Source organism: Hylobates moloch, unplaced genomic scaffold (assembly GCF_009828535.3).
Source record: "Hylobates moloch isolate HMO894 unplaced genomic scaffold, HMol_V3 SCAFFOLD_7, whole genome shotgun sequence".
NCBI lineage: Eukaryota > Metazoa > Chordata > Mammalia > Primates > Hylobatidae > Hylobates > Hylobates moloch.
The window spans coordinates 36,206,294-36,219,531 of NW_026652282.1; the positions used below are offsets into that span (position 1 = coordinate 36,206,294).

Consider the following 13,238-nt stretch of genomic DNA (forward strand, 5'->3'; position numbering starts at 1 on the left):
CTCTATTTCTAGGTACTAAAGAGAAATGATATGGCTGACAAGTCATAGAATCAAACACCATAAAACCGTCAGTCAAATCTTCATAATGCCGTTTTTCTTTGAATAAAACCCAAAAAGCTGTTTAGGAAAATATTCTAACATGCAAATTCTGTCACCCAGGCTGGAGTACAGTGGTGTAATCTTGGCTCACTGCAACCTCTGCCTCCCAGGTTCAAGCAATTCTCATGCCTCAGCCACCCGAATAGCTGGGATTACAGGTGTGTGCCACCACACCTTGTCAATTTTTGTATTTTTAGGGTTTCACCATGTTGGCCAGGCTGGTCTCAAACTCCTGACCTCAAGTGATCTGCCTGCCTCAGCCTCCCAAAGTGCTGAGATTACAGGAATGAGCCACCGCACCTGGCCATCAACTCTTAAAAAAAATAAATTTCAGATACATACCAACTGTAAGATTTGCTAACTGAGGAGGAAGATCTGTGGTTACAAGCCGATGTCTAAGAATCTGATTCAGCTGATGGAGTGTGGCTTGTTTTTCAATTTTGGTAATTGGGTCTGGAGGAATAATTTTATCCTGCAAAAAAATTTAAGTGATTTTTAAATAATGTACAAAAAGGGATTTTTTTTTTTCAATCTTTTCCTGTCTTTATACAGACAGTGTTTCGTACTTTAAGAGAATCTCAACACTCATTTCTGCAGTCTACATACAAAAACAATGGCCATTACTATCATGCATAAGAGCAATAATGATTCTAGTCATTTAGCTAAGATCATAATACAACATGACCTCCTTTATGCTCTATTTATAAACCAACTAAATATCACTTGATAGCTTCCACAAGTTCTTACAAGTATAAAATACAATATGGCACCAAGTCAGTAAACTACCAAAACAATAAAAGTTTAAAACATTTTCAAAAAGCAACTAGCATGTAGCATTTTCACATCTGAAATAGATGTTATGTCTGCACATCCGCGCACCCCTGGGGGGAAAAAAAAAACCTCCACCCATTTTGATATCTACTCACATCTGGCCCCAACTTATTTCAAAAAAGCACAACTTTAGTTATAGAGAAAAAAAGCAAACTATATGTACTGTTTGTTTTAACAATGTTTTTTGCTGGGCTACTTAATGAAACAATCCAATCCAGTGCCAAAACCTTTAGTTTTTAGGAACATGGGGGCAAAGCACTTACCCTAATGCAGGTTGGCAGCCGTGGGTAAGATCCGGTAGTCAGTACATCAATGGCATATGGGATGGCAAAACTAGGCAGGCGTGCATGGACCAGAGCATCTCTAGCTAACGAGGCCAGGCGATCAGCAGTGTCCACAAACAGGATGGCTTGCTGATCTAAAAAGCTTGAAATCATCTTTAAAGTAAAGGGTAAATGCATTAAGCATCCCTGAAAACTATCTCCTTTTCACACTAAATATTGTTAAATCATTCCAAAGTGAACTTCAAGGGGAATTAATATCAGTTTTCCATATTTCAAAGTAGTTCTTCAAACATTCTCCAGTAACTTGAAGAAATATTTAATACACTTGTATTTGATATTAAGAGCAATAACTTTTTGTCACTTTAAGTAAAAGCTTTCTAATTCATTTCTCCATCCTTAACATTACACATACATAATATCAAAGTTAGGAAAAATAAGTAGAATAAAATGGTTTTTTCCTCTTACAGACTTCCAGAATTGGTTGGTAATGAAGGAGTTAAAAGCATGGACTCCTAGACCTAGACTGCCTTGTTCTTCATTTTAACTCTGCTACTTACTAGCCCTGTAACCTTGCGTAAGTAACTTAACCTCTTTGTGCCTCAGTTTTTTCAACTGTAAAATGGAGGTGATCATGATTCCCAATCTCATAAAGTTGTTCTCTGTATTAAGAGATAATGCAAAATAGAGAACACAGAAATCCGCACATAGACAACTCATTTTCCAAAAAAGCACAAAGAATATACACTGGGGAAACGACAGTTTCTTTAATAAATGGTGATGGGAAAACTCGATAACCATATGCGAAAGAATGAAACTAGACCCCCATCTCTCACGCTATACAAAAATGAACTGAAAATGAATTAAAGGCTTAAGCGTGAGACCTAAGACTATGAAACTACTAGAAGAAAGCATTGGAAAAATGCTCTAAGACATTGGCCTGGGCTGGGTGTGGTGGCTCAGGTCTGTAATCCCAGCACTTTGGGAGGCCGAGGCGGGAGGATCACAAGGTCAGGAGATCGAGACCATACTGGCTAACATGATGAAACCCTGTCTCTACTAAAAATACAAAAAATTAGCTGGGTGCGGTGGCACAAGCCTGTAGTCCCAGCTACTCGGGAGGCTGAGGCAGGAGAATTGCTTGAACCCGGAAGGCGGAGGTTGCAGTGAGTCAAGATCGTGCCACTGCACTCCAGCCTGGGCAGTAGAGCGAGACTCCGTCTCAAAAAAAAAAAAAAAAAAGACAACAAAAGCAAAAATAAACAAAAGAGATTATATCAAGCTAAAAAGCTTCTGCACAGCAAAATAAATAATCAACAGTGTGAAGAGACCACCCACAGAATGGGAGAAAATGTCTGCAAAATATCTATCTGACAAGGTATTAATATCCAGAATACATAAGGAACTCAACTCAATAGCAAAATAAAACCAAATAACTCCATTTAAAAAATGAGCAAAATACCTGAATAGACATTTCTCAAAAGAATACATACAAATGGCCAAAAGGTATTATGAAAAAATGCAACATTACTAATCATCAAGGAAATGTAAATAAAAACCACAATGAGATATCATTTCACCCCAGTTAAAATGACTATTATCAAAACGACAAAAAATAACAGATGCTTGTGAGGATGTGGAGGAAGGGGAACCCTCACGCTGTTGGTGGGAATGTGAAGTACTACAGCCACTACAGAGCACACTATGGAGGTTCCTCAAAAAAAAACTAAAAATAGGCTGTGTGTGGTGGCTCACATATGTAATCCTAGCATTTGGGGAGACAGAGGCAGGAGGATTGCTTGAGCCCAGGACTTGCAGACCAACCTGGACAACATACGGAGACCCTGTCTCTACAAAAAATTAAAAAAAAAAAAAAAAATTAGCCTGGCATAGTGGTGTATGCCTGTGGTCTCACAGCTACTAGGGAGGATCACTTGAGCCCAGGAGGTCGATGCTGCAAAGAGCCATGACTGTGCCACTGCACTCCAGTCTAGGTGACAGAATGAGACCCTGTCTCAAAAAAAAAAAACAAAACAAAACACTAACAACTAAAAATATAATTACCATATGATCCAGCAATTCCACTGCTGAGTATATATTCAAGAGAAAGGAAATCAGCATACCAAAAAGATATCTGCACTCCCAGGTTTACTGCAGCACTATTCACAATAGCCAAGATACAGAATCAACCCAAGTGTCCATCAACAGATGAATAAAGAAAATCCAGTACATATACACAATGGAATACTATTCGGCCATAAAAAAGAATGAGGCCGGGCGCGGTGGCTCACGCTTGTAATCCCAGCACTTTGGGAGGCCGAGGCGGGCGGATCACAAGGTCAGGAGATCGAGACCACGGAGAAACCCCGTCTCTACTAAAAATACAAAAAATTAGCCGGGCGTGGTGGCGGGCGCCTGTAGTCCCAGCTACTCGGAGAGGCTGAGGCAGGAGAATGGCGTGAACCCGGGAGGCGGAGCTTGCAGTGAGCCGAGATTGTGCCACTGCACTCCAGCCTGGGCGACAGAGCGAGACTCCGTCTCAAAAAAAAAAAAAAAAAAGAATGAAAGCCTGCCATTTGCAACAGCACGTATGGAAGTGAAGGTCACTATGTTAAGTGAAATAAGCCAGGCACAGAAAGACAAATATTGCACATTCTCTCTCCTATGTGGGAGTTAAAAAAGTGGATATCATGGAGGTAGAGAGTAGAATGCTGGTTAGGAGAAGCTGGGAAGCGGGGAGGAGGTATGAAGAAAAGTTGGTACAAAAATATAGTTAAAAGGAATAAGTTCTAGTATTTGATAGTAGAGTAGGGAAATTATAATTAACAATAATTTATTGTATATTCAAAACAACCAGAAGAGAAGAACTGTAACTTTCCCAACACAAAGAAAAATGTCTGAGATAATTAATATCCCAATTATCCTGATTTTATCACTATGTACATGTATCAAAATATCACATGTACCCCCAAAATATGTACAACTATGATATATCAATTGAAAAAAAAAGAGTTAACACATAAAAAAACCTTTAGAACAGTGCCTAGAAAGAACACAGAAAACACTCCAAAACACCCATTATGAGATACAGGTCAACTTCATGCCCAATACAGAAATCCTTTCCATCAGTTTTCTACCCAATGCATTTCATAAGGATACCTAAACTAGTAGAGCTCATCACAGAGCTAAAAACTACCTCCCTAAAACCTTTATCTTCTAGTTCGTGGTTTGTTTTGTTGTTGTTGTTGTTTTGTTTTGTTTTGTTTTTGAAACAGAGTCTTGCTCTGTTGCCCAGGCTGGAGTGCAGTAGCGTGATCTCTGCTCACTGTGACCTCCACCTCCCGGGTTCAAGCAATTCTCCTGGCTCAGCCTCCTAAGTAGCTGGGATTACAGGAGTACACCACCACCCCCAGCTAATTTTTGTATTTTTAGTAAAGATGGGGTTTCACCATGCTGGCCAGGCTGGTCTCAAACTCCTGACCTCAGGTGATACACCCGCCTCAGCCTCCCAAAGTGCTGGGATTACAGGCATGAGCCACTGCACCCGGCCATCTTCTAGTTCTATTCTAGAACAATACTTAAAGTTTTATCTCTCATGTCCTTCAAACAGGCTGTCAGTGGCCAACTTAAAACGTAGTACCTAGAATTAATACCAACATCACACGAACACAGTGCTCTACCAATTTCTCAGTGTTTTCAAACATTTTATTTGATTTTTGCAACTCTAGGAAGTACAACCAGGTAATTACTACGATCTTAGAGATGAGAAAATTGAGGCTTAGGTTAAGACACTTGCCCAAAGAAAGTCAATAATCAGAAGAGCTGAAACAACAACAACAAAAATATTTCTTCTAATTCTTAGTTAGATCCAACATACAGCATGGTCCAGTAAAAATGCTACCTTCTACGACTAGTACAATGAATTTCTATCAATGCCACCAACACTAACTTCTTATCAACAGTCATGACACTACTAATACATTCTCAACTTTTTAACTGGCTTTTACTCAGATTTAGGCCATCTCACATCTCCCTTAACTCAGGTCACTGTAAAAATGCTTACCAGACCAAAGTCAAGCTCAAAGAGTACCAAAGACCTCCCCAGCAGAAAGACATGCATCAACCCTACTGGGATGCCACAGTTTATCCAGCCCCTATCGCTCCACTTAAACATAAACAATTAATGAAACACTCTCTAAACTACTTCACTGAACTCAAAATACACTAGCTTCAGCTACATTCCTTGAACTTAGAAAATATAATTAATAAAGATAAAACTTGGCTGGGTGTGGTGGCTCACACCTGTAATAATCTCCAGCAGTTTGGGAGGCAGAGGCAGGAAGATTGCTTGAAGCCAGGAGTTTGAAACCAGCCTGGGTAACCAAGTAAGACCCCATCTCTATAAAAACTTTTAAAAAATTAGATGGGCACAGTAGTGTGTGCCTGTGGTCTCAGGTACTCAGGGAGGCTGAGGTGGGAGGGCTGCTTGAGCCCAGAAGTTTGAGGTTGCAGTGAGCTGTGATTACACCACTGCACTCCAGCCTGGGTGACAGAGTGAGACTTCATGTCGTAAAATACATAAATAAAAGATAAAACTTGAGTTTTGAGTAACTGATTAGTGAATCTATTCACATAGTCTTAGTTCACAAAGAACTAATCCATGTTATTTTTAGGTTTTCACACACCAGCTGTGAATATGTTTAATAATAATCTCCTTTAGAATTTAACACCAAATAAATGTTTCTCTAAACAAGATACACAAATGGCCAATAAGCACATGAAAACATGTTCAACATCACTGGTCATCAGGAAAATACAAATTAAAACTTTAATGAGATGTCACTTCATACCTACCAGGATGGCTAGACTCAAAAAGTCAGGTAACAACAAGTGTTGGCATGGATGTGGAGAAACTAAACTTCCATACATTGCTGGTGGAAATGTAAAATGGTGTGGCCACTTTGTAAAATAGTCTGGCAGTTCCACAAAAAGTTCAACAAAGAGTTACCATATGACCTAGCCATCCCACTCCTAGGTATACAGTCAAGAGATATAAAAGCATACATCCAGACAGTTGGACATGACTATTTACAACAGCATTAGTCATAATAATCCAAAACTGGAAACAACCCAAATGCCTATTAACTGATGAACAGACAAACAAAATGTAGTATATCCATGCAATTCAGCCATAAAAAGGAATGAAGGAGTGACACAAGCTACCACATGAATCAATCTTGAAAATACTACACTAAAAAAAAAAAAATGCTAAGTTAAAGAAGCCAATCACAACACAACACATTTGATTACATTTATATGAAATGTTCAAAACAGGCACATCTATTGAAACAAAGTAGATTAGTGGCTGCTTAGGGCTAGAGGAGAGCTGGGGGTGGTAACTAAAGGGCACAGGTTTTTTTCTGAGGTGATTAAAATGTTCTAAAAGTGACTGTGATGATGGTTGCACATATCTGTGAATATAACAAAAACCACTGAATTGTATATTTTAAGTGGGTGAATAGTATGGTATGTAAATTATATCTCAATAAAGCTACTGAAAAAAAATCTAGGAGAATGAGAGATATTTTATCTTTTTCTTAGGCAAAACATTATCCAGGTTGTTTTACCATTAGTCAGAGTTCTATAAACTATGGATCTATACACTCATAACACATCTGGCATGGCTAAAGATCATTATCAAGAATCTCTAATAAAACTAGTTAAATAATCATTAGGCTGAGAACAGAAGTGTTGAAACATGAACAATCCCTCTAATTCTCATTGATGGACTTTATCCCTGACATAAACACATCTGTATCCACATTCAGAAAACAAAAATGCTGAGAGGGTCAGAGCAAGATGGTGGAATACAAGCCAACACCAGTCACCCCCCCTCTCCAGGAACATGAAATTTTTACTATCTGCACACAGAAAAGCACTGTTACAAGAACCAAAAATCAGGTGAGCAATCACAGTACTTGGTTTTAACTTCATATCACTGAAAGAGGCATTGAGGAGGGCAGGAGAGGCAGTCTTGAATCGCTGACACCACTCCTCCCCTGCCACCCCAGCAGAGGCCCTGCACTTAAGGGAGGGAGAGAACAGTGACTAGGGGACTTTACACTGAACTCAGTGCTGCCCTGTCATAGTGGAGAGCAAAGCTGTGCTGGGCCAGAGGGAGCATTTGGACCAGCCTTGGCCAGAGAATTGCCCATCGCAGCGGTTGGAACTTGAGTTTCTCAGCAAGCCTTGCTAATGTGGGCCAAAGTACTCTGGAGTCCTTGGTAAACATGAAAGGCTGTCTAGGACACAAGCACTGCAATTCCTAGGCAACTCCTAGTGCTAGGCTGGGCTGAGAGCCAGAGGACTAGGTGGCACATGACCTAGGGATACACCTGCTGGGGGGCCTAAGGTAGTGCCTGCACCACCTTTCCACAAATCCCAGGCAGCGCAGCTTATGACAACAAAAGAGACTCCTTTCTTCTGCTTGAGGAGAGGAGAGCAAAGAGTAAAAAGGACTTTGTCTTGCATCTTGGATACCAGCTCAGCCACAGTAGGACAGGGCACCGGGCATAGTGAGGCCCCTATTCCAGGCTCTAGCTCACAGATGACAAAGACACACCCTGGGCCAGAAGGGAACCTGCTGCCTTGAAGGAAAGGACCCAGTCCTGGCAGGATTCATCACCTGCTGAATAAAAGAGCCCTTGGGCCCTGAATAACCAGCGGCGATACCCAGGTAGTACGCCGTGGACCTTGTGCTGACTTCAGGTGTGACCAAGCACATTCCGAGCTGTGGTGGCTATGGTGAAAGACCCCTTCTGTTAGAGAAAAGCAGGGGGAAAAGTAAAGGGGACTTTGTTTCGCACCTTAGGTACCAGCTCAGCCAAAGTGGGGTAGAGCACCAAGCAGGCTCTTGGGGTCCCCAAGTCCAGGCCTAGGCTCTTGGACAGCATTTTTGGACCTCCCCAGGGCCAGAGGGAAGCCCACTGCCCTGAAGGATGAGTCCCAGGCCTGGCAGTATTCACCACAAGCTGACTGAAGAACCCTTAGACTTTACGTGAACATCAGTGGTGGCCTAGCAGAACCCCTCCCATGAGCAGGTGATGGCCAAAGGGGGGAGGCTCCTCTGCCTGCAGAAAGGGGAGAGAAAAGCAGGAAGGAATTCGTATTGTGGTTTGAGTGCCAGCTTAGCCACTGTAAGAAAAGAATATCAGGCAAATTACTAAGGTTTTTGACTCTAATCCCTGGCCACCAAACAGCATCTCTGGGCTCACCCAAAGCCTGGGGAAACCTGCCACCCCGAAAAACACAAACCTGACTGGCTTTGCCACTTGCTGATCATAGAGCCCTAGGGCCTGGAGTGAAGGTAAGTGGTAGCCAGGTAGTGGTTACACTGGGCCTTGGGCAAGACCCAGTGCTGTGCTGACCTCAGGCCTGAGCTGGTACAGTCCTACTGGTGGTGGCCATATGGGTGCTTACATCACCATACCGCCAGTTCCAGGTGGCTCAGCACAAAGAGCAAGACTTTGTTTGGAAGAAACTAAGGAAAAAGAAGAAGAGCCTTTGGTTGGTAATCCAGAGAAATCTTCCAGATCTTATCCAAGACCATCAAGGCAGTACCTCTACGAGTCGGCAAAAACCACAGCATTATTGAGCTTGGGGCCTAAGTACCTTCGAATATCTGGAAAGCCTCCTCAAGAAGGACAGACATAAACAAGCCCAGTCTGCAAAGACTACAATAAATACCTAACTCTTCGAGGCCCAGAGCTAAAAGCATCAAGAACATCCAAGAAAACAGGACCTCACCAAAAGAACAAAAGAAGGTACCAGGAACTAATCCTGGAGAAACAGAGATATGCGACCCTTCGAGGCCCAGAGCTAAAAGCATCAAGATCATCCAGGAAAACAGGACCTCACCAAAAGAACAAAAGAAGGTACCAGGAACTAATCCTGGAGAAACAGAGATATGCGATCTTTCAGACAGAACATTCAAAATAGCTGTTTTGAGGAAACTCAAAGGAATTCAAGCAAACACAGAGAATGAATTCAGAATTCTATCAGATAAATTTAACAGAGATTGAAATAATTTTTTTAAAAATCAAGCAGAAATTCTAGAGTTGAAAAATGCAATTGGCATACTGAAGAATGCATCAGAATCTCTTAATAACAGAGTTGATCAACCAGAAGAAAGAATTAGTGAGCTTGAAGACAGGCTATTTGAAAATACACAATCAGAAGAGACAGAAGACAAAAGAACAAAAAAGAATGAAGCACACCTACAAGATTTAGAAAATAGCCTCAAAAGGACAAATCTCAGAGTTACTGGCCTTAGAGAGGAGGCAGAAAAAGAGAGGTAAGGGTAGTAAGTTTATTGAAAAGGATAACAACAGAAAAGTTCCCAAACCTAGAGAAAGATATCAACATTAAAGTATGAGAAGATTATAGAACACCAAGCAGATTTAGCCTAAAGATGACTACCTCAAGACATCTAATAATCACACTCCCAAAGGTCAAGGATAAAGATGGGATCCTAAAAGCAGCAAGAGAAAAGAAACAAATAACATACAATGGAGCTCTCTAACACATTTGGCAGGAGACTTTTCAGTGGAAACCTTACAGGCCAGAAGAGAGTGGCATGACATATTTAAAGTGCTGAAGGAAAAAAACTTTCACCCTAGGATAGTATATCCGGTGGAAATATCCTTCAAGCATGAAGGAGAAATAAAGACTTTCTCTGACAAACAAGCTGAGAGATTTCATCAACATCAGACCTGTCCTACAAGAAATGCTAAAGGGAGTTCTTTAATCTGAAAGAAAAATATGTTACTAAGCAAGAAGAAATCATCTGAAGGTACAAAGTCACTGGTAATATTGAGCACACAGAAAAACACAGAATATTATAACACTGTAATTATACTATGTAAACTACTCCTATCTTCAGTAGAAAGACTAAATGATAAACCAACAGGAAATTGTAACTACAACAACTTTTGAAGATATAGAACTTTTGAAGACAATACTAACCAAAGAGAAACAAAAAAGTTAAAAAGGAGGGAGATAAAGTTAAACTGCAGAGTTTTCACTAGTTTTCTTTTTGCGTGTTTGTTTATGCAATCAGTGTCAAGTTGTCATCAGTTTAAAATAATGGGTTATAAGACAGTATTTGCAAGCCTCATAGTAACCTCAAATCAAAAACCATATAAAGGGCCAGGCACAGTGGCTCACGCCTGTAATCCCAGCACTTTGGGAAGCCGAGGCAGGTGGATCACCTGAGGTCCGAAGTTCAAGACCAGCCTGGCCAACATGGCGAAACCCCGTCTCTACTAAAAATACAAAAATTAGCCGGGCGTGGTGGCATATACCTGTAATCCCAGCTACTCAGGAGGCTGAGGCAGTAGAATTGCTTGAATCCAGGAGTCAGAGGTTACAGTGGGCCAAGATTGCGCCACTGCACTCCAGCCTGGGCAACAGAGTGAGACTCTGTCTCAGAAAAAAAAAAAAAAAAAATACAATGGATACAAAAAATAAAAAATAAGAAATTACATCATGTCACCAGAGAAAATCACCTTCACTAAAAGGAAGACAAGAATGAAGGAAAAAAGAGAAGACCACAAAACTAGAAAACAACAAAATGGCAGGAGTAAATCTCTACTTATCAATAATTACACTGAATGTAATGAACTAAACTCTAATAAAAAGGCACAGAGTGGCTGAATAGATTTAAAAAAACAAGACTCAACAATCTGTTGCCTATAAGAAACATACTTCACCTATAAAGACACACATACATAGACTGAAAATAAAGAGATGGAAAAAGTTTATATGTCAACAGAAACCAAAAAGGAGTAGGAGTAGCTATACTTAGACAAAATAGATTTCAAGACAAAAACTATGAAAAGAGACAAAGAAGGTCATTAATGATGAAGGAGTCTATTCAGCAAAAGGATATGATTGTAAACATATATGTATCCAACACTGCAACACCCAGATATATAAACCAAATACTAATATTATTAAAGAGCAAGATGTCAACACAATAATAGCTGGAGACTTCAACACCCCACTTTCAGCATTGGACGGATCTCCCAGACAGAAACTCAACAGAGAAACATGGAACTTAATCTGCACTATGGAACAAATAAACCTAATAGATATTTATGGAACATTTTATCCAAAGGCTGCAGGATACACATTCTTCTCCTCGGCACATAGATCATTCTCAAGGATAGACCGTATGTTAGGCCACAAAGCAAGTCATAAAACATTCAGAAAAACTGAAATAATATCAAGCATCTTCTCTGACCACAATGGAATAAAACTAGAAAACAAGAGGAATTTTGGAAACTATACAAACACACGGAAACAATACACTCCCAAATGAACAGTGAGTCAATGAACAAATTAAGAAGAAAATTTAAAAATTTATTGTAATAAACGATAATGGAAACACAACATACCAAAACCTATGGGATGCAGCACTAAGAGATAAATTTATAGTTATGAGTGCCTACATCAAAAAAAGAAGAAAAACTTCAAATAAATAATCTAATGATGCATCTTAAAGACTATAAAAGCAAGAGAAACCCGAAATGAAAATTAGAAGAAATAATAAAGACCAGGGCAGAAATAAACGAATTTGAAATGAAGAAAACAATGCAAAAGATCAATGAAACAAGAAGTTGGTTTTCTGAAAAGATGAACAAAATTGACAAACCTTTACCCAGACTCACAAAGAAAAAAAGGGAGAAGACCCAAATGAATAAAGTCAGGGATGAAAAAGGAAACATTACAACTAATACCACAGAAATTCAAAGGATCATTAGTGGCTACTGTAAGCAACTATATGCCAATAAATTGGAAAATCTAGAGGAAATGGATAAATTCCTAGACACATACAACCTGTGAAGACTGAACCATGAAGAAATTCAAAACCCGAATAGACTAATAACAAGTAACAAGAATGAAGCTATAATTCATTAAAATAATTATAATTTGTCTCCCAGCAAATAAAAGCCCAGGACCTTATGGCTTCACTACTGAATTCTACCAAACATTTAAAGACGAACTAATACTAATCCTACTTAAACTATTCCAAAAAATAGTGGAAGAGGGAAAACTTCCAAACTCATTCTACAAGGCCAGTATTACCCTGATACCAAAACCAGACAAAGACACATCAAAAAAAGAAAATTATAGGCCAATATATCTGATGAATATTAATACAAAAATCCTCTCAACAAAATACTAGCAAACCAAATTGAACAAAACATTAAAAAGATCATTCATCATGACCAAGTGGGATTTATCCCTGGGATGCAAGGATGGTTCAAAATATACAAATCAATCAATGTGATACATCATATCTATAGAATGAAAAACAAAAACCATGTGATCATTTCAACTGATGCTGAAAACACATGTAATAGCATTCAACATCCCTTCATGATAAAAACCCTCAAAAAACTGGGTATAGAAGGAACATACCTCAACATAATAAAAGCCATATTTGACGGACCCACAGCTAATTATCATGTTGAATGGAGAAAAACTGAAAGCCCTTCCTCTCAGGTCTGGAACACGACAAGGATGCCCATTTTCACCACTATTATTCAACATAGTACTGGAAGTCCTAGCTAGAGCAATCAGACAAGAGAAAGAAAGAAAGGGCATCCAAATGGGAAAGGAAGAAGTCAAATTATCCTTGTTTGCAGATGATATGATCTTATATTTGGAAAAACCTAAAGACCCCACCAAAAAACTATTAGAACTGATAAATTCAGTAAAGTTGCAGAATACAAAATCAACATACAAAATATCAGTACTATTTCTATATGCCAATAGTGAACAATCCGCAAAAAAATCAAGTTTTTACTCCTTAACACTTCTTGAATATAGCATAAAACTTTATTTTTGGTAGATTTTAGCATCTTTGGTACACTGCACTGCATGTCACTTTGCATTCCAAAGAGTGATTCAACAGTCAAAAAGACCATGAGGTTCTCAAAGGCAGGGACTGACTATTCCTTA

At 39.5% G+C, this 13,238-nt stretch overlaps 1 protein-coding gene across 3 annotated transcripts in view; it reads right to left on the reverse strand.

Moving 5' to 3' along the window:
• MED14 (mediator complex subunit 14) overlaps nt 1-13,238 on the reverse strand; it is an 87,983-nt gene that overhangs the window by 64,993 nt on the left and 9,752 nt on the right. For all 3 annotated transcript variants that reach the window (XM_032756745.2, XM_032756746.2, XM_032756744.2), the window contains exons 4-5: nt 1,194-1,367; nt 442-571 (exon numbers count right to left, since the gene is read on the reverse strand). In XM_032756745.2, coding sequence (XP_032612636.1) covers nt 442-571; nt 1,194-1,367 — 304 coding nt within the window. The remainder of the gene's footprint in view (nt 1-441; nt 572-1,193; nt 1,368-13,238) is intronic.